A 22,575-nucleotide genomic window follows, 5' to 3' on the forward strand; every position below is an offset into this window, starting at 1 on the left:
AATGGCATTTGGTTATTGTGTCAGAATGTATCAGGGTACTTTGGGGCCTGTAACATTGGTAGCCATAATGCCTCTATGCAATGTGACAAGCCAGCCTATAAGTAAAGTGGGCATCTAAACTCACATGTACTTTCATTTCACAAGACTTTAGCATGCAGTGAGTATACAGTTTCGACCACAGTTTGTAATTCATAAAGAATTATCATGACCACTTGAATTCCAAAGATGTTCTCTACATATGAAATTTGAACACAATCATCTATTCATTTTTGCAGGATTTATAAAACTAAAATTTAAATGTCAATCTCACAAGTTAGTGGAGGAACCTTGGATTGTACATCCACAGATCCTTAAAGATCGGTAAGGTGGTTAAGGAGGCATGTGGAATGCTTTATTTCATTAGTTGAGGCATAGAGTATAAGAACAGAGAGGTCATGTTAGATGTGTTCACAATATGTATCAATGATTTGGATGAGGGAATCAAATGTAATATTTTCAAGGTTGCTGACGATACGAAACTTGGTGGGAATGTGAGCGATGAGAAGGGTGTTAAGAGGCTTCAAGGCGATTTAGACAGGTTGATTGAGTGGGCAAATACATGGCAGATGCAGTAAAGCATGGATAAGTGTGAAATTATCCACTTTGGTAGGAAAAACAGAATTGCAGAGTATTATTTAAATGGTGGTAGATTGGGAAATGTTCATGTAAAAACGGACCTGGGTATCCTTGTACACCTTTCACTGAAAGCAAGCATGCAGGTGCAGCAAGCAGTTAAGAGGGCAAAAGGTATGTTGGCATTCATTGCGAGAGGACTTGAGTACGGGAGCAAGGATGCCTTACTGCAACAAAAATAGAAAATGCTGGAAAAATTCAGCAGGTCTAACAGCATCTGTGGAGAGAAAGAGACTCTGAGTCATACGGACTCGAAACCTTAACTCTGTCTTTCTCTCCACGGATGCTGTTAGACCCGCTGAGTTTTTCCAGTATTTTCTGTTTTTGTTTCAGATTTCCAACATCCACATTATTTTGGTTTTGTCTTACTGTAGCTGTACAGGGCCTTGATGACACCAACAAGGAGTATTGTGTGCAGTTTTGGTCTCCTTACCTAAGAAAAGCTATACTTGCCATAGAGGGGGTGCAGCAGATGTTCACCAGACTGATTCCTAGTATGACAGGATTGTCGTATGAAGAGATATTGGGCCAACTAGGCCCGTATTCACTGGAGTTTAGAAGAATGAGAGGGGATCTCATTGAAACATATAAAATTCTGACAGGAATGGACAGACTGGATTCAGGGATGATATTTCCTCTGGCTGGGGCATCTAAGACAAGGGGTCAGAACCTCAGGATACTGGGTAGACCATTTAGGACTGAGGTGAGGAGAAACTTTTTCACTCAGGGTGGTGACCCTGTGGAATTCTCTACCACAGAAGGTTGTGGAGGCCAAGTCACTGAATATATTTAAGAAGGTAATGAAGGTATATTTAAGAAGATAGATTTCTGGACCCTAAAGGCATCAAGGGGCACAGGGAGAGAGCGGGTAGGGGGTTGAGATAGAGGATCGGCCATGATCATGTTGAATGGCAGAGCAGGCTTGAAGGGCCGAACGACCAATCCTCCTATTTTCTATGTTTCTATCTGTATACAACAATAAAGTTGTGGTCACCACATTACAGCAAAAATGTTATTGCATTGGAGAGGATGCAAAGAAGATTTACGAGGATGTTCCCAAGACTGGAAAATTTTAGTTCTGGGAAAGAGTGGATAGGCTGGGGCTGTTTTTCTTGGAACAGAGGAGGCTGAGGGAAGATTTAATTGAGGTGTATAAAATTATGAGTGACCTAGATAGAGTAAATAGTGATGACTTATTTACCTTAGTAGAGTGCTTAAAAACTGGGGGATATAGATTTAAAGTAATTGGTAGAAGGATAAGGGGAAATGAAGAAAAATTATTTCACCCAGAGGATGATAGAGACCTGGTACTTACTGCCTAAAAGGGTGGTTGAGGCAGAAACTCACTACGTTTAAAAAGTACTTGGATGTCAATTTGAAGAGTCATGACCCACAGGGCTATGGACCTAATACAGGAAAGTGGGATTAAATTGGGTAGCTCAGTATCAACCAGTATGGACATAATGGGCCAAATGGCTTCCTTCCGTATTGTAAATTGTCTATGATTCTATGATCCCTACATCAACAAGGAGCACGGACTCAACCATTCCCTCATCGCACGTGCTCCATCATTTGAGGATATGGTTGTGCAGTCACAACTCATCAGAAGAATTTGGACACAGGCTTGACCTTACCACCAAAGAGCAAAAAACAGAACTAGCAAGTGGAAAGTTATAATGAACTTCTTTCAATCATGAACCCGCTTATGAATACAAACTTATCTGTTACATAAGGTGTGGTGGAACAAGTGTATCTTGCTGACATTTTGATTTTGTGTAGTTGTACTGTTTCTGAATCATGCTGGACTCCACACATTTTACTAGGGGTATTAAATACCTGTCCTGTGTACCTAGGCTGGATAGTAAAACTGGCTTAGAATCTGTTTGTGTAACCTGCGAGCACAAAAACAGTCAAGATGTGATCAGTTGAAATCTTTGCATAAGGAGCACATAGGCCCAGCATTGACATTCGTTGATCTTTACTTTTATTTGATTTCATTATGAATTATTTCTCATAACAATTGATTCATCATCATTTACGTTCTGCGAATGATTAAAATATAATTTTGAAGCATTCTAGATTATGTAACTATATAAATTATACTGTCATTAGTTTTAATGCTCAGTGCTTATTAGGACACTAAATATTCAAACATCTGGAAAGTTTTGCAAAATCAACAAAAAGTGACAAGCTGTTCATGTGGATGTTCAGGAGAATGCTGTGTTGTTGAGAAAATAATTGAGTTCAACAGATGCATGAATGTAATTCCCAATTCTTGATCTAAAGTGCTCACTTTAGTTAATTTGTATTAAATGTGTTAATGGTGTTAACTCTACATACCTGTGACTGACAAGTGTATTAAGTTTAAGATTTTCATTACAGGTAACAGTATTTCCTGGGGCCATGAACTTCAGTCTGAACAAAATAATAGGCTGAACTTCGTGTACCATTTATACAGTCTGTTTGTAGCCTATGAATACAATTTACATCACTGAAATCCTGAAGTTAATGTGAGCATTAAATGAAGAAGTACATTGCATGTCAGCTGAAATAAACTGTATTTCAAATTAAGGTACAGTAGAAATTCGGCTTGCAAACAGGAAGCTGCGTTTTGAAACTGCGTCTGGCAGTTGACAATTAGGATGCGCTTTTATAATTAGCTAAAGAATTTAGCTGAATATTAGTTACCCTCTGGCCCTTAATGCAAGTATATCTGCCTCGTGCCAATCTAATTTGAGTGAAAGTATCTTCATTTGATTACTGGCTATCACAGACATAGTGAAAGCAAGAAAAATGCTTGACAGAACACAAATAAAATCCACAGGGAAATGTAGAGAAATATTCTCCGAGGAGCTGGGGTTAGTTACAAGTCATGGAGCCTTCCTTATACAGCGAGTGAAGCAGTCCCAGATTTACTGGATAAGCCTGGTAAGGTCACTTTACAAATTTGTGCTCAATTAGGATGTTCTCATTGAATCTAAAGACTAATGACAATCTAAAAATGCATTACAGTTACATTTGAGGATATAATGTGGCTAAGAGTATGACGATTACGATGTTTAAAGAACCAGCTTGAGGCAAGTTGCTGCTGATATGCTTTGGGTGGAATATTCTTGTGTATTCATGTGTTTGCACAGTTAAACTCATCGCTTCATTTAAATGGTATCAGAATATGGATACGTTGTCCTGACTTTTACTTTTTAACACATGCGCAGCAGTTGCTTGCTTTCTTCTTATGTAATTAGTTGTGTTGTCAAGTCTATAATTTAAAATATAGGTGACTATATACAGATATATTAATCCATCTTGCAGTACCTTCCTGACACAGCCTTCCTGTGATGTACGCAAAGATACCGAGCTCCTTCAGCAGTTTCTTACAGATGCAGAAGTAGTGAAGGTCTAAAGCCAAGGAATTAAATCTTCATTTATTGAGATGCTTCCTGGCATTTCATCTGGAAACACTGCAGTGAGCTGTCAGAAGAAGCTCAGGCTATATTGTGTGCAGGGATTGTCATTTAAATCCACAAGGGATAGACAAGAGGCTTGTATTTTCTGTCCAGAAAAATTATATTTTAAAATTGCGGCTCATCTAGTTATGATGACAAATTAGGACGGAGCATAATTATTCTGGCTGCTAATTCTGTAACCACATTGCAGTATATCATCCCTGTAGGATTACCTCCCACTGCAAGGTCGTTTACCTAGTTTTGGAGGGATTTTTTTTCCTTTTCCTTTTCTTCAGCTTTTTCGGAGGATTCTTATTTACATCACTGAATCTTTCAGGTGTTGAAAATTAACCTTCTGGGTCACAGAAAACGAATCCTAGCATCACTTGGAGACCGACTTCACGACGAGCCTCCTCAGAAACCTCCGCGAACAATTACTTTAAGGGTAAGCCATTTTCACAGAATGTCGAATTAATACTGCTATTCGCATGAAATGTAGCACGGTGTAATTTTAATTAGCACATCTTAGGCCAATCTTCAGCACTGGCATGTATCATTGTTAGCTGCCTGCCTCAGTAATCTTTCCTGCTCCATGACCACCACCAACATTCTTTGTTCTGTATGTGAGAATTTTCCCTGAAGATCTTCCAAGCAATATTGTGAAATTAAGATGTGGGGGGGAAAAAAACTCATTTCAGGTTTTTATTATTGTGACCTTTTGTTCAAATGTAGGCTGAAAAATATCTGTCAAATCTTTCAGTAGGTGTCAAAGAAATGAAAATCAATAGCTATTCTCATTAAAAAGTAAACTCTGTTTACCACAAATGTCAAAGCCCTTCAGCTCTGACACTGGGATTCAGGTAGCCACTGAGTCAACCTTAGCATTAGTCTGCACCATGTTAACCCTTCCTCAACAGAATTTACAGCATTTCAAATCTGTTCCACATCGATTAACTGGCTTCTCTTTGTAGACTTTTCAGGAAAGGATTTTGTTAAAAATTATTTGGAACATTTTTGTACCAGAAATTTTACAATGATTTATTGTGCATCTCGTTCTTTATCCTCCATGCTACTCATCACTTTTTCTGCCTAGGACAGAATAAATTCAAAGGTTGCACGGTGCTGAAGGAAATCTTTAGTGAGTGGTTCATTTCCTACACAGGAAGCAAACCCTTTAATCAGGGAAGGATTTTTGCAGACGGTAATGGATTTCTGTAGATTGCGGAACCTGACACGTTAAGATCTCAGCTGGGCCCTTCTGCCTGTTTTCGATGGCTGTGTGAGAGCAGCAATTTAATCTCAATTTTTGGAGTAATGCAAGCAGGTTCAAATTTTGGCCTGTTTGAATTTTTTTTTCACACATTCAAACTAAGATGCCACTGAAACATTCATGGAAAGGTGTTTCTTGGCTCTGGTCTCATGAAAGACAAGGGAACCCTTTCAAGGAACTGCACACTTTTCAACATTCGATTAAGATGGGTATCACGCAGTTGTCAATTTCACAAACATATAACATGGCAGAAATGAATCTCGGGCAGTACTGTGTTATTTAACAGTTGCATAAAGGTTTTTTTATATTTTTAAAAATCAGATAATTTTAAATTATATATTTCAGAGTATATTTTTCCCATAATTTACCTTTAGTTCTCAAACAAAGTATCAAATCTTAAAGCTTTTTAAAGCCTCGTTATGCCACAGATGCATAGTTTTTAACTGGAATTATTTAAAAGTGCTGACGATAAGTGGGGGGGGGGTGCAGTGTGGGAATCAGCTCCCTTAAATCTGAAAGAAATACAGGGAATGCTCCAGTTTCCAGTTCTGCCAAAGGCTATACATTGGAAATATTTGCTCATCTTTTCTTTTTTGCGGGTACTGCTGTGTTATTTGTACCATATTACATTGTTTTAAAGGGCATTCTATTCGAAAAAGAATCAACAGAGAAAAAACTGACTGTTTCTAGGCCGTTGCTTAGGGATTCATAGAAATGTGCCCATGGATCCGTGCAATTTACATTGAGCTGTTTGTACATTCGAACCTGCCTCCCACTGCTGGGAGCGAATGTTGTTGATTCTCATGCAGACCACTAGGTAAAGCACTATGCTGTGATAGGACCCTCCATCTTAGGAGGAGGGAACAACTGACAAGAGTGGTGGAAGGAAAAGCCACTCATTTTAGGTGCTATTCAGATTGGATCTCTTTTTATATCAATAGGTCAGTTGTCCTGAATCCCGCAATGCCATCTTGCAAGATGATGTATATATCGTATCTTGGATGGTAAGTCACCTCACTCTGAAATAAGCTGGGCAACATGGACTTGAGGCCTTCTCCCCCCCAACAGAGTGCAAGTATGCTACTTAATTTCTGATGCCTGCCTCCACTGCAGGATTTAATTACTTCTACACCATACTTTTCCCAAGGAGCAGTTAACTCAAAACTCTAGTGAAGGGCAGATGGTCTGTCCTTCGTTCCTGCCTAGCTTGAAATGAAATGGGCTGTCCAAGTTCTGTCACTCTTTTATATGTTGTCCTGAAAAAAAATCATCATTTCATGTACATATTGTAGGAAACGTTATGGAGACACTTGTTTTAACAATCATTTTTTTAATCCCTGAAATCATTATTTGTGATTTAAAGCAATTTTGCTGCCATCTGTCTTTCTTTGCAATGTATTTTGCCTATTCCTTTTTCTGCTGTACAATGACCACCTGCCAACAGAAAGTGAGCACACTCTGCATCCAACTGATCCAAATCCAAGCCCTTGTTAAGGGAACAGTTTGTGTCATAGTTACTGCATTTCTAGATCTTGTGCAGCTTGCAATATGCAAAGGATAATCTGACAAATACAAATGACCTAATTACAAAGATTTGCGAGATGCCATCACTTCATTTAGGACACCCTGCTCGCTCTTCACCCCATTCCCATAACGAGCACATAACACAATATTGTAGTCCTTAGATCGGTTATTTTCGTTGCGTAATATCTGTCACTGAATTAATTTTGGACAGCCTCAGGGTGCAAAGGGAAACAAAGAGATGAGTGAAGGCATTTTCTAAAAATAGTTTTTTGGAAACAATGTGACACAAATTTGTTTCTAGATACCTGGCTCTGGGAAACAGTTAATAAATTAGAGTTTTTATTGGGGCTTTCATTCAAATTATACCCGTTTCACAAATTCTGTCATGGACTATTTCTTTGACATTATGCTTAATGTAAAGAACTTCCATTTGTAAGGAAATATGTTTTAAGGAGTTACTTGATTACTGTCATTCTTTGGTGATTCTTCTGATCTCCCATAATTAACATTACCTGACCATCCATGGAGAAGAGCACGCCATGTGTTTCTTTTCTCTCTGTTGATAGTAGAAATGACTGGAGTAGCAGGTCTAGTTCCAGAAATATAATGCTGTTGCTACTTTTGCTCTTTGGGACAATGCCAAACCCTGTTTTGCCATTTTAATCTTGATCACCTTTTTGAAAAGATGTGCCAAGGTCTCTGGAAAGTTTAAATAAGGATTGGCTTGCAGCACTGCAGTTAATTAATATCCATGGTGGCTAAAGTATTCAGGTAGAGACTTCTGCACAAGTAGCTAGCACAATTGACATAAGAAAACAAGATTGTTCATCATAATAGATAAATAAATCCTGATCCTAATTTACGTACTGCCCTCATGACATTATCTGCAAACACAGGGACAGCTTGGTCCTATTCTCCCTCCCCATTGTTACCCATGACCCCAGATATGTCAGGATGCTTTTTGACTGGCTGTCTGACATCGAGTCATGGGTGAACCATAAATTTCTCCTGCTCAACAAGGACAAGAACGAGGCCATTCTGTTTGGCTCCTGACAGAGAATGAATGCTTCTGGCTCCAATTCAGTCCCCCTTTCAGCTGTTTACACAGGGTTCAACCCAACCAACATACAACTTCAGTGTCCTGCAACCCTGACCTGAGCTTCAAGTTCCCCATCATGTCTATCATTAAGAGTGTCTCCTCCTATGTTCACGATTTGGCTGGTGTAAGTCCTTTCCTTCCACCCCCACGTTCCCCCAATACAACTGAATCCATCATCCTTCCCAGTTACTTAGCAGAATTTCTCCAGCTGCTGGTATATGTAAAGTGCAACTCATCCCCAACTCTTTCACTCGTATCCAGTTCCACACTCCAGTCATCCATATCCTCACCATGCTTCATTTGTGCCTGATCCCTAAGTGCATTGACTTCAAAATCCATGTTGCGCTTTTCAGATCCTTCCATGGTTTTACAGCTCCCACCTTTTTAAATCTAGATCTCAATGCCCCATTCACACTCTGAAGTTCTGTGCCCAAATTCTCTAGCATTACTATCTCTCTTCCTCCCACCTTCAAAAGCCTCATCAACATCTGGGAACTTGTCACTGTGCTTTCACCCACACCTCTGAATACCCTGTTGCCCCCATTTTCTTGATATTTGGGTCGTTCAAGACCTCCATCAGGCCCCTTAGGGCACCTTGTTGCATGATGAGTGGTATAAAATTGTAAGTTGTTATATTGCTTACATTTATGTAGCACCTTATCATGTCCTTACAACATCCTTGACAATAAATGGATTACTTATCCTTTACTAAAATAAATACTTTCTATTTATCTGCTGTGTTAATGAAGGCAGTGGAGAGGCAAATAAAAGTCAGCATTTTGCATATTTAAATTTACAAGATGTAGAACTCTTCATTTGAAAAAAAAAATGATTTAGTAGTTGCAGTGCATCAGTTCAGAATGCACTTCAGTCAAGGGACACACAACAATTAATGTAATATTTTGCTGATTACCCAAGACAACGAGATACCAAAACAGCCATCAAAAGTTGATCCTTTCCAGGACCTTTGTACAGTCTAATTAAAATGTTAATTGTAGTTAATATCTATTAGGGACGAAGCAGATGTAACAACAGCTTTTCTCTCGGGTTTCTATTATTGAATAAGCAGCTTCTTTCCATCAATGCGTAAAACTTTTTTTAAAAGCCCTTAAAAGTGCTTTGTGAAAAATAAGAATAGATAGGGTGTTTGCCTACCTTAGTTTTTCTGACTCTTTCAACACAAAATCTTGAAAAGGTGTCTTTTTATTATTTAACCAAGACTTCTTCTAAAAGTGAGCACATATTGCACAGTTGGTCAGGGAGCAACGCATGCCAGTAGAGGTGAGGGGAAGGTTTGATCCTCTCCACCTTTGTCCTTCCATTACACAGCTTAAATTTCTGACCTCAGCTGTACTGTTGTGGGGAGGCATATAGCTGAAGCCAGATACTACCTCACAAAGGGGCAGAGAAGTCAGAGAGGGGAGTCATCCTGGGCCATTATCGTATATATATTAGTTAAAATGATCAGCTATAGCCAGGAAGCAAGTTGGCAGGAGGATGTTCATGATATGGGCAGGTTGGGAATCAAAAAAATCTTCACAGTTGGAACATGTAATGGGAATCGTGAGCCTTAGTTTCATAAATACTTAACCTGAAGGAGCGAAGAGAGGCCAGTTTGTCTGTCTCATTAAGGAGCATGTTACATAAGTTTGTTCCATATACGTTTGATTTCTATCTTCAGAGTCACATTTTTATACCATTTTTGTGTTAATGCTGAAATAAATTACCTAAAGCAGTTGTTTAATATTAAATATATACCAAATAGCTCTTGCTAGATTATTGGTGTTATGCCAAGATTAAAACTACCTGAGAGATCCATTGATTTGCGATAGATTATTCAGGTGTGAGGACTGTAAAAGTGTTCTGAATGTTTCATCAATTTGAAATGCTTAGCTTTCATACTGATGAACAACACAGAGGAACTAAACCATTAGGGCTGGGAGAGATTCAGTAACATAAATCATAACATTAATTAATGCGTTGCTATTTGCTTCTGGAACAGGACCCTGGGAACAACACTCCTCCTCAACTTTCCCCATCCCTTAGCCAAAGCACTTACACTGGTGGCTCTCTTGATATCCCCTCTTCCCATTTAATGATGCAAGGGGACGCAAGAAGGCGAATCAATGACAGCTACTTTGAGGATATGCCTAGGTCAAAACTGGAAAGACAAATGGCTCAGGTAAATTGCATTAAATAACATGCAATAGGCTGTTAACCTTGGGTTCCCTTTGCACTAGTTTGGCTTACTTTCCTCATAATTGATTCTTTTCTTTGTAAGTTTGTTTGTCATACTGTACTCCAGCACTATACCTGCTAATCTATCAATTCTCTCTCTTTTATAACTTGGTAAAACAATATTAATAAATCATCATTAATAATAAAAACATTTTTCATTCAGATTCTCACTGGGAAATGATTTTTTTTATTTTACTGAGGTGTAGAGATCTTCAGCTTTATGGTTTGTAAGATCTTCTGGTATTTATGTAATTGTGAGAGTTTGTGCTTATTTAGAATTCCGAGCCCAAATGAAATGGGAAGTATGTCTTTGTCTGCATAATGACAGTCACTGCTTTTCATTGTAATTCTATGTATAGTACTTGATATTATATGGTGCTGTGTGTATTTCTTTGATCAGGGCATCTGACACACACATGGACACCCATGGCAATATTTTAAGAGTACCTGGGCCAAGTTGGAGTAAAATTAATACCAATTTAAAATACATTTTCATAGATGTATACGCTCTCTCCCCATTCTCCGCTACCTAAGTCAAAAAATCTTAAGCGCACAATCTTACTAATACACCAAAACCGCACAATACAAAGCAATGGTAAACCTCTTGCTGCTTGGCAACCCAGGACCACCCTAACCATTAGGGTATTTGTTTGCAGAGATGGCTAAAGTCAAGTGCAAGGATTTCAACCCTCAATGATTGATCTTCTCCCCTAGGTTTTTTTAGTGAACAAGTTTGCAGGTCAGCCAGTAATGTGCCCTGAAGTATTGCAGACCTACCTGTTTTGGGTATCGGAGTACTAAGTCTTCCACACAGCTTTGATTTGGTTCAAAGCTTCAATCCACCAGGCATGTGACCTTGGAGCCAAAAAGACTCTGCTTAGCTTTCTTCCCCCTTTCCCTCTCTCCACCACAGCTCCTCCCCCAGAGAATACTCACTAGCTGGTGCCGAGTCAATGCAGATATTGTGTCAAGAAGTAGAATTCAAAATCGAATGAATGTAATATGATTACAGTGGAAGCTCCTTTAGATAAAATCTTATACGGCAATTTATAAAACCGTGACGAGTGAAATTTGAGTGTGATGGATCATCACAGACTTTTGTTGTAATAAGAAAAAAAAGCTGGTGTTGAATCTCCTTTCTGAAACTTCATGGTGCTGCTTCCTGTTGTATTTATCACATTTTGAAGCTTGTTAGAGGTTGAGAGCTGACCTTTCCATATTTGGGTGAGTGAGATGTTTACAGCTCAAAGTATAGGATACAGATGTGAAGACATGTATATCTCTAATGAGAGAGATGTACTGCTATTTAGTATAAAAATAAATGGAGTACACACTTACAGTCAGACCTCCAAAAGCAACAAACAAGAAAATGAAGAACATAAGTCAAGGATAAGTAATAATCATTTGGTCCGTCAACGCTCATCCAATTGGCAATTGACCAAGCTGTATTTTGAACATCCTGTAATATGCTTGACTGAATTACCATATCTGGTTGTCTCTCCAGTTGATTAAAAAGCCATTGCATATTCTGTGGAGGTCCATACTCCATGTACCCAACTGCAGCTTCCCTTCTTCTGCACTTCTCATGAAGGTGCACATTCCCAATTTTTTTTTATCTAGTCTTCAATCTACTTTGGATTCCCATGGCCTTTATTCATGGTTTTTCATGGGAGATCTTACTGAAGGTGTTCTGAAAATCCAAATAAACAATATAAAAAGGATTGCCACGAGCTGTTATTTATTCCTGAAAGAAATTGAGGAGATAAGACAAGAAAATCAATTGTCAATCCATGCTGACTGCTTTTTAATCTGTTGCTAGTCGATCCTATCCCAGCCAATACTTTAGAATCGTTTCCATTATTTTATCCAGTGTTGATGCTTGGCAAGGGGCCATAGTCATCTGGGTCAAAAATTTCGCTTCTTTTAGAATAAGGATTTGTTTCCTGTGAAACATCCCCAGCACCCAATGAGTCTTTAACAACTATAGCCAATATCCCGCAGCAGCCTAGAGTACATGACATCCATCCAATCTGCTAAGACTTTTACCCACATTTCTGCCTTTTTTCACTTCATACTTTATATAAGTTGTTTTTCTTCCTTTCACTTTAGCTGCTGTACTCAATGATTTTGGGAACTGCTTGTTCAGCAGAGCAACTTTCTTCTTTATTGTTTAGCTTTAGAATTTTTCCATTTTTCCTTTAGTGATTGAACTCTGAACAATATCAATTCACCCAACAAACTTATTTTTGTTAATCTTTCATTCTTTTCAAGTTTATTGCCTCCCTAAAATAATTTTGCCCTGGTCCTCACTGGCACTGGTTGCCAGGAGATCTAACCTCAATAATGTTATCACCTCTCATCCCCATGTTGGATGCTGTACAACTTTAAGGCTTAGGATTTGATATTTTTATTAATTCTTCTGTGACTCAGAACCAGTAGTGTTACGGTTTGGGGAAAAAGAATATCAACGAAATGAGTTTTTTAATTCTCTTTTGCACCGTCGGAATGTTGTTTTGAAGGTGGCATAGACACAGAGACGAGGACGACAGGTCTGCCAAGCCTTGCTGTATACCCTAATTATAATTATCAATGCACAGTTTCAACATGTCTTATCTTAATCACAGTTGGGCTTAAGTTGCCTCCACTGGAAGGGACTCCAGTGAAAACCAATGTCATTAATAAATTAATTGACAGGTCACTTTTGATTTTTATAAGTGTTGCTAACAAAGCTGCCATGTATGGGTTCAGTAATTCTCTGGTCTAATTTTCCTTGCCTATTCAGCAGGCAGAATGGAGTGAGCCTTCCATTACTCTACGGCCTCCAAATGAAGCCACATCATCTACGCCTGTGCAGTACTGGCAACATCATCCTGAAAAGCTGATTTTTCAGTCCTGTGACTATGAAGCTTATGTAAGTACCTATTGGATAATAGGAGAGGGAGGAGGGTAAACTGGGGTTAGCATGCTGTGCAGCGCTTTGCACACATATGCTTCTCGTGGTTTTATAGCATCCATATTACATTTGGAACATTGCAAAGTAGCAATTACAGTCAGCAATACAATTGTACAAACGCTTAATGAGCTTGTAACCCCCATTATTTAATGGAGGTGATATGGCATTTATCCCATCACTATTTATGTCTTTTACTATGTTCAGCTCTGATGCTTTTCTTAGCGTCACTAAAACCTACTTCAGTCTGTCTTTGCTTTTTCCTATATTCTGCCTGATTCCAGTAGGTTTGGTACAGGTTTTTTTTTTATTTCTTTCACTTTAGTTGCCCTGTTCATCCATTTTGGGGACTGCTTGTTCAGCATGCTAATTTTTTTTTCTCTGGTATATACTAATTGTAGATATTTAATACTCAAAATATTAATACTCTTTGCAGAAAGAAACTTGGGACTGTTATATTTGAAAGTATTTATTGTGTATTTTCAGAATTCTCCTTCACAGGAGTTAGGTCAAAATGTAATTTTTTTTTCTCGTGTTTAGTATTTAGGATCTATGTTGGTGAAGGAACTGCGAGGAACAGAGTCAACACAGGATGCCTGCTCTAAGATGCGGGTGCGTTGTCTATTGTAAGGTTTTCACTGCGAAATCTAGGCAGTACAAAATTGTGTCAGTGGAATTGAGATACTCATTGAGCAGTCACATCAGTAGTCTTGTTAAGCAGAGATTGTCTTTAAAAACCTGACAGAATAGAGGGAAAATCTACAAATCGTAGAGAATTTGTAATCGGGCTTAAAAAGCAACGGGTTTATAATTTTGCTACACCCAGTTTGTAGCCGCAATTAACCCCATAATTGTTTTCATATTCAAGAGTTGACTTTTGTGTAACTTATCAACATGTTTATTAATATAAGGAACTGGGTGACACAAACTCCTCAACTGAAAGTTATTGTTTTGTGCTTCCTGTTTAATGAGGCAATGAGGAACATCTCCAATTGGGGCATCCCACAATGCTGCTCCATTCCATTTAGGGTTGCCAACCCTCCCGGCATAGCTGGGAGTCTCCTAGAATTGGCATTAATCTCCTGGTAGCCAAAGAAAGCCTTCCAGGAGATTTTAAACCATAACGTCAGTAGTAAAGGGAACAGGCATATGCAGGCTGGATTTGCCATCTGCGTCTGTTTGGTGTGCGCCATCTTCAATGAGGTAGCTGACTCTGGTGCGCTGTATGGGGTCTGTGGCTGCTTGCCAAACATTCAGACACTCCAGCTGACCGCTGATTGGACGTGGCTGCTTCGTTTCCGAAAGTGCAACATTGAAGCGTTGCGGCTCTGGTTACAACAGTTCTCTGGCCTGGGATGGTTAAATGATCTGGGCCCGCAGGAGCTGAAGCTGGGAGTTCACAGGTCGGAATCGGATCCTCCTTTACCCAGGACAGCCCAAAGCCAAAGGAGTGGGCATATCATCAGAATAATGTGCACTTCTCATGTTAACTTCTTTAGGCAGGGCGATATTTTGGACAGAGATGATCCCCTGGGAATGAGTTGGTATTTTCAAGTGTTCCCAGGCCTGCTCATGCCATGCTGCTGGCTTTCTGTGATGTCACTTCTGCTGACGTCTCCTGGAATATGTCCAGCCAGAGTTGGCAATCCTGATTCCATCACATAATGGCCTATGTTCCAGTGTAGAACTCAATTGTGTGATCAGCATGACTGTAATATTGAATCCTTCAGTCGTTGCAATAAATGTTGTAAAAGAGATGTATTTTAGAACATTTGAGGATATTTCTTGTGGGAGTGGTGGCGAGAATAAGTAAATGTGTTTTTGAAGTGACTAGAGGACTTGTGTATAAATGATCTTGCCAGTACTTTGAGGAGAAATTCCTGTCCTGTTGGCTTTGGTGTCTGAGTGTACAGAAGCATCATTACAACCTGCAGGATATAAGTTGATTGATTTCTGCTCCAGACCAAACTAAGGAGATAGCTCTGAATACGTTTAAAAGGGCAGCCATGTTGCCTTGAGTTGTAGTATCACCTTATCCTTCAGAGGGACAGAAAAGAAATAGCAACTTTTACTATCCTATTAGAATAAATCATTTTTGGAATTGAAGATAGCAGCGGGACCAGCTGTGGGTAGTGGCTCAGCTGCCCACTGAATGGAGGTGGGCAGCCAATTTGAATAATTGAAGGCCCAATTAAGGGCGATTTTCCAAGGCCGCAAGCATTTTTCCAGCAGCGGAGCAGCCCCTCTGCCAAGTGGGGGTGCCTTCAGTTGCATAGAGGCTGCTTCCTCAGGGAGCCATTGTTTCCCGTCCATTCGCTGAGACCTGCCCTGCTTGACCTATCAAAAAGATAAAGTTATGCTCACCCCTCTTAGGGCACGCGCATTTTGAGGCGCTTTCCTGCTCTCCTAGCTCCCTTAGCAGTGGCCCTCTTCCTCCGGTGTTTAATTGCCTTCTCTTGGCAACAGCGCAGGTGAAGCCTCATGTCTACACGGACCTCCAACCCAGAAATCACCCCAACGACAGGATCTCCACTGCTTTGAAATAATTTCACCCTTGCTTTCTGATTTTATTTTCTTTGGAAGTTTTTTGATTGGCAGTTAGGCTTCTATAACATGCTCAATTGAAAAATTAGCATTAACATTACAAAAATAGAAATCTGTCAGCCAGCGCTAAAGCCACAGTCAAGTTTGTTCAAAGAATCAAAGGCTTGATTTTCAAATATGCTTTTAGAGTCAAGCTGCAGTGGTGCTTACCCAATCTGTTGAAAATGTTTGATGTTCCTAAAGTCATTATTTTTGAAAAAGTAACTCACTGTCCTGTTTCCCAGAAGGCTTCAGAACAAATGAAGAAGATTCCTACAATTATACTTTCAATCTCGTACAAAGGTGTAAAGTTCATCGATGCTGCAAATAAGGCAAGAGACAGATTTTTCTGTTTGTTTTTTCTTCTTTTTAAACAGTAGGTTTACTAGACTAATACCCGAAATGGGTGGGTTGTCTTATGAGGAAAGGCTGGACAGGCTAGGCTTGTATCTGCTGGAGTTTAGAAGAGTAAGAGGTGGCTTGATTGAAACATATAAGATCCTGAGGGGTCATGACAAGGTGGATGTGGAAAGGATGTTTCCTGTTGTGGGAGAATCTAGAATTAGGGGGTTACTGTTTAAAAATAAGTGGGTGCTCATTTAAGACAAGGGATGAGAATTTTTTTCCTCTGTGGGTTGTGAGTCTCTGGAACTCTCTTCCTCAAAAGGTGGTGGAAGCAGAGTCTTTGAATATTTTTAAGGCAGAGTTCGACAGATTCTTGATAAGCAAGTGGGGGGGTGGTGGTGAAAGGTTATTGGCGGTAGGCAGGGATGTGGGGTTGAGGTTACGTTCAAATCAGCTGTGATCTTATTGAATGGCAGAGCAGGCTCGAGGGGGCGAATGGCCTATTCCCGCTTCCAATTCGTAGGTTTGTATGTTCTTTTAAAAATCGGCTGGGCACTATGCCAATTCCAATAGTTTGGTAAATCTGGTTTTGTATTGCAATGAACCACCTTTCTATTCATAATGAAAAAAAAGGAACTTTTATAGACTTTAGGTATATTTGGACCCAAGTTCATATCTAATTGAGGCTGATGGTATGAAAATCTTCTCCTGCCAGCTCTAAAGTTTCAGAGTCCATACGAGTTTGAGATCAGTCCAGTTTCTGCTGGGCACTAGTCTACATTACAAAACTGTCTGTTCACTAAATTAGCACCGAGAAACAACAAGAAAGGCTTCTGGGAGAAGCTGAAATGTCTCATTGACGTGGCCAAATAGAGTTGAGGCACATTATGGGAAAGGTTTCTATCTGCATTGACATATATCAAATGTATTCAAAATACATTTAAACACATTTATTGCATCAAAACGTGCAGCTCTGTGGAAGAAATGATTCAGTGCCATAAAGCAACATTTTTATAAGCAAATTTACAATAACAAAAAAGAGGTGGGGTTTAAAATGTATCTTGCAAGAACATAAAGCATGAAGAAAAACATTCAGCCTTTTAAGAATGTTCTTTCCAGAGACCAGTTACCATCTGCTATATCATGGATGTCACCCCACTCATTTAATCTTCTGAGGACAGGTTCTTTTAAAGATTCTCAGTATGAGCTCACAAAGAAGATAATTTAAACCCAGCTGGAGAATATCAATCTAATCTTACATTCTATATTGTTCACCCTTCACCAGTCTCTTTCCTTAGCCAAAGTAGCACTCACATCTACGACTCTGGTTTAAAGGAAAGCCCCTTAACTCTCAAGAAAGACATGAGATTACGTTAGTTTTGTTCTCTTGCCTGCTATTCTTCATTCATAATTCATTTAGGTAACCCTCTTTCATCAACATTATCCATTTCTGCCAGCTTTTTAGAAAAAAACAGTTGTCAATTTATATCAATGGGCAGGAAATCATATACGGCAGCACCTGAATTTCTCAAATGCCTCCTGGCAGTAGTGTAGTAAAATCCCTGATATCCCAGATACAGCATTATCAATTGAATATGTAAAGTTAAATAAAACTTGTTTTTGTTATTGCCAAATGGTTTTCAGCTGATTCCTGGTTGAATTATTAAACTTGGCAATAATAGCTTTGCATTGATTGGATAATTTCACACCAATTCCTATTCCATTTATGTTAGTGGTCAAGGTGCTGTATCCTTCTGTGATTGGGTTTTAGTGAATTCCACAATACCATTAGCCTACCTTTATATAGGATCCAATTATCATGTACTAATTTCACACTGAACTATATAATATTACATTCATATCTACAAGCAATTCAGCTGATAAGTGACAAGTAACATTTGTGCCACACAAGTGCCAGGTAATGACCATCTCCAACAGCAGAGAATCTAACTATCTCCCCTTGACGCTCAATAACATCACCATCGTTGAATTCCCACCATCAACATCCTGGGGGTTACCATTGACCAGAAACTGAACTGGACCAGCCATATAAATACTATGGCTACAAGAACAGATCAGAGGCTGGGAATTCTGCGGTGTATAATTCATCTCCCGATTCCTCAAAGCCTGTCCATCATCTACAAGGCACAAGTCAGGAGTGTGATGGAATGCTCTCCACTTGCCTGAATGAGTGCAGCGCCACAACACTCGAAGCTCAGCACCATTCATGACTTCATTGGTGCCTCATTCACCACCTTACATTCACTCCTTCCACCACTGACGCTCAGGAGCAGCCCTGTGCACCATCTACAAGATAGAATGCAGCAACTCACCGAGGCTCCTTCGACAGCACCTTCCATACCTGTGACTTCTACCACCTAGAAGAACAAGGGCAGCAGGTGCATTAGAACACCACCATCTGCAAGTTCTCCTCCAAGCCACACACCATTCTGACTTGGAACTATATCACCATTCCTTCACTGTTGTGGGGTCAAAATACTGAAACTCCCTAACAGCCCTGTGGGTGTACCTACACCACGCAGACTGCAGCGGTTCAAGAAGCCAAGTCACCACCACCACCTCAAGGGCAATTAGGGATGGGCAGTAAATGCTTGCCTTGCTAATGACACTTAGATTCCATGAAAGAGTAATTTTTTTTAAGAACTCCTTAGACTCGGTAAGTGTTTCTCATCTGGCCACAGAGATCGATACACTCAGGACATTTTAAAACATCCACACAACTAGCAATGTAAAGTGTAGTAACTGTAGTAGAATATTATAATATAAGTTGGACAGGCAGGGGATCAATGGAGGGAGTCTACTAATTCAGTAAAAGTTATGATAAGAAATTAAATTATCCCTAATACCATCTAATGTTCACTGGTTTAGAGTGAAAAAAGCAAATTGGTCTCATTATCCTGGGAGCTAGAATGGCCTTATTTCATGCATCCAGAATTTTTAACATTGTAGTTCACACAATGTGTAGGAGACCTGATCAGAATTTATTTTTCATTGGAGCTGGGGTTTCAAAAAGAAGTTATCTACAAAGCATGAAATATTAAATTCAGCAACAAAAAGATAAGCTCCTATGAGCTTATGCAAGTAGAGTTATCAGCTTTTCCCAGGCTGGAAGACCACACTGACATCAGTCATGACGGCATTAGACTTCCTTGCACTGTGTAAACATTATGATGGTATAGTTTCATCAAACTAGTTTCACTATATAACCATGTTACATTGACATTGAAATGCTGTTTGAAAATGCCTGCACGTTATCTCGCTCTTAAAGCTTAATATAGCCAAATAGCCTCAGGGCTTTTCCAGAAGCCAGAGAGAATTGACCTGTGGCAGCTGAGATTCAGATATAGGTTATCATTTCAGAAAATCTGTTCTCCCTCTATTTATAACTAAAAGTCTGCCAGGAGTCTTTCTGAAACGTGCCTTTATATTTCAGCTTGAGGCGTGTGCATTCAGACATTATTTTCCATTCAGTTTAATAGAACAGCCTGTTCTATAGAGCAGCTGACTCAATTTAGCTGACCCCAAAATTTTTGCCACCTAAATTTTTGACATCGTCAGAAGCCTTTCCTTCAATTGTTAATTGGTGGTTGAACCTTTTAATTATGTTACAAACATAATATCAATGATTGTTTATAATTGGCAATTCAGACAGCATCTTATATAAATATATTACTATGCAGGAATCATTTTGAGTAATTTCATTTTTTTAAATTACCAAATGAAAAATGTATTGTCCAACCCCTCAACCATTTTATGATTGGTTTTGTAGAAAGTACACACAAACTTATCATTATTTAATGATTGTCGCTTCCTGTCTTGGTGTTCTAAATGTTTTTCATTTTGCTATGTTGAAGTCCTAGTGGCTGAGTATTTGTCATCTGTTCACTGAAATGGATGCAGCCGGATAATATTATGCAAGTCCTACATGGCCATGCAGCTAACAACGTAAGGTGAAATAAGCAGCATTGTGAAGTACCGAAATATAATTTAAACGCGCTGTGAATGAGTGACCCCTAACAACGGTTAGACTTTCTAAATCAGGCAAACCACAGCTACTTTCTTACATCTCAAAGGACCTAAAAGTAGTTTCATGTCTTCCTACATAATAATGAGCCTTACTAATTATATGTAATGAGTTTTGTACATATTTGTGTTCAGCCCTCCAAATGTCTCTTTTCCATTATTTGTAAACCTGCTAATTTTAGTACTTTCTTTTAACCATCTGCAGAATATCATCACAGAACATGAAATTAGGAACATTTCTTGTGCTGCTCAAGACCCTGAAGATCTCTCTACCTTTGCTTACATCACCAAAGACTTAAAGTCGAGTTACCACTACTGTCATGTATTCAGCGCGTTTGATGTGGTCAGTCTCTTGACGTTTTTCATCTTGTTCTAAACTGATGAAGAGATTCTGATGTGTGATTTCCCCCTCCCCTTTTCCTGGTTGGATTCCTCTTCATTACTGAGCTGGGTGGCAAACAACTAGTTGTGTTTTCTGTTTCAGTTTTTGCTGAATAATTAGTTTACATGGAGCCATTAGCAAAAGGTTATGATTATCTGAGAGATATGCAAAAATTAACAAATTTACAACATATCTCCCTAATCCTAATTAATAAAGACTAGTGCCTTGACATTGGACTACAACCAAAACAAGCTCTGATATGTGAGCTCAATCTACATTGTTCACTAAGGACATTTGATTTCATTATTCTCAAAAAAGTAAAATTACATTTCAGTTGATAAATCGTTCTTTGCAAGTGTGGAACTTTTTTGAAGATTACATTTGAATCAAATGAAAAGGTATAAGCCAGCACATTTATTATATTGCATGTCCAGATATTTTTTTTAAAGATAATATAGATATAATGGGAACAGTACCATAATGGTAATGTTACTGGACTGATTCAGAAGCCCAGACTAGTGCTGCGCAGACATGAGTTCAAATCCCATCACCGCGGCTGGGCAATTTAAATTCAGTCAATTAATAATTAGGAATATAATGCTAGCTTCATTAATAATGATCATGAAACTATTGTTTTGTTGTAAAAATCCATCTGATCCACTATTGTCATTCAGCAGAGGAAATACACCATGCTTATCTAGTCTGGCCTATATCTGATTCCAGACCTACAGCAATATTGTTGACACTAAACTGCCCTCTGAAGTGGCCTTGCAAACCACTTGGCTGTTTCAAACCTGCTATGGACCCCCTAAGTCCAAGAAAAATCCCTCCCTAACAGCACTGTGGGTGTACCTACACCAGATGGACAACAGCAATTCAAGTCGGCAACTTGCCATCACCTTCTCAAGGACAGTTGGGGAAGGGCAATGCCAGAGCCACCCATATCCCAAGAACAAATTAAAAAATAAATAAAGATGGATGATAAAGAATGATATACATCACATTCTCTCTTTGGTGACCACATGGATTACTTTAGAGCTGTAGCAAACAACCAGGCCTTTTCTTTAATATAACTCTCAAAAGTACAGAGACTCTTGCACATTATTCAATAAACGGCAATTGAAATTAGCCCACAAGTGCACATTAATCCTATTTTATATCTATAAGACGCATCTTATGACATGTGCTGTTTTCCAAAAACAGTTTGATGAATGATGTTTTTCTCATTATTATTTACGTTTCTTTTCCAGTTGAAAAAAAATTAAGATTGCTGATCAGGATAGGAGAATTTAGATAGGGTATGGTAGTATAGTAATGATCAGGAGACAAGAGTTCAAATCACACCATGGAATTTAAATTGAGTTAAGTAAATAAATCAGGAATAAAAAGCTAGTCTCAGTAATGGTGACCATGAAGCTATCTGATTATTGTTTAAAAAAAAAACCCATCTGGTTCACTCATGTCCTGTAGGGAAGGAAATCTACTGTTCTTCCATGGTCTGGCCTATGTATGACTCCGGAACCATAGCAGTGTGGTTGACTTTTAAGTGCCCTCTGAAGTGGCCTGGCAAACCACTCCATTTTTAAGGATGGACAATAAATGCTGGTCTTGCAAGTAATGTCCACATAAATAACATTTGATTTGGATACTGTTCCTCTTATTGGTGTATTTGTGTACATATATAGTATCATCCTAAACACCATTTCTATATTACCATTTGTACGCAAATGCAGATATTCTCAGGAAAGGCTCGTGCTCTGACTGGAACATCTTGCCATTTGTCCATGGTTCTACTATGTTAAAATTCAAAGTATATTTACTCCCAGTGTTTGAGTCCATTGCATGGCATAGTTGCTATCCAGATTAATTAAGGAGTGCATTGTAGACATGAGCCTTTAAATTCTGCAGAATTGGCTAAATGAGGCTGTCAGTGAACAGTTACACAGTTAGAAAATAAAGCTGCAGCTATCTCTGTTTCACTACAAGTTGTAATTTCCGTGAAATGATGACCCAAATCTTCCG

At 39.0% G+C, this 22,575-nt stretch overlaps 1 protein-coding gene across 2 annotated transcripts in view; it reads left to right on the plus strand.

Moving 5' to 3' along the window:
• Positions 1–22,575, plus strand: part of anks1b (ankyrin repeat and sterile alpha motif domain containing 1B) — an 809,329-nt gene that overhangs the window by 773,275 nt on the left and 13,479 nt on the right. For both annotated transcript variants that reach the window (XM_078553447.1, XM_078553448.1), the window contains 7 exons: positions 4,456–4,563; positions 6,330–6,392; positions 10,014–10,193; positions 13,032–13,160; positions 13,740–13,811; positions 16,028–16,114; positions 20,377–20,514. In XM_078553447.1, the coding sequence (XP_078409573.1) occupies positions 4,456–4,563; positions 6,330–6,392; positions 10,014–10,193; positions 13,032–13,160; positions 13,740–13,811; positions 16,028–16,114; positions 20,377–20,514 (777 nt within the window). The remainder of the gene's footprint in view (positions 1–4,455; positions 4,564–6,329; positions 6,393–10,013; positions 10,194–13,031; positions 13,161–13,739; positions 13,812–16,027; positions 16,115–20,376; positions 20,515–22,575) is intronic.

Source organism: Cetorhinus maximus, chromosome 12 (assembly GCF_964194155.1).
Source record: "Cetorhinus maximus chromosome 12, sCetMax3.hap1.1, whole genome shotgun sequence".
Lineage (NCBI taxonomy): Eukaryota > Metazoa > Chordata > Chondrichthyes > Lamniformes > Cetorhinidae > Cetorhinus > Cetorhinus maximus.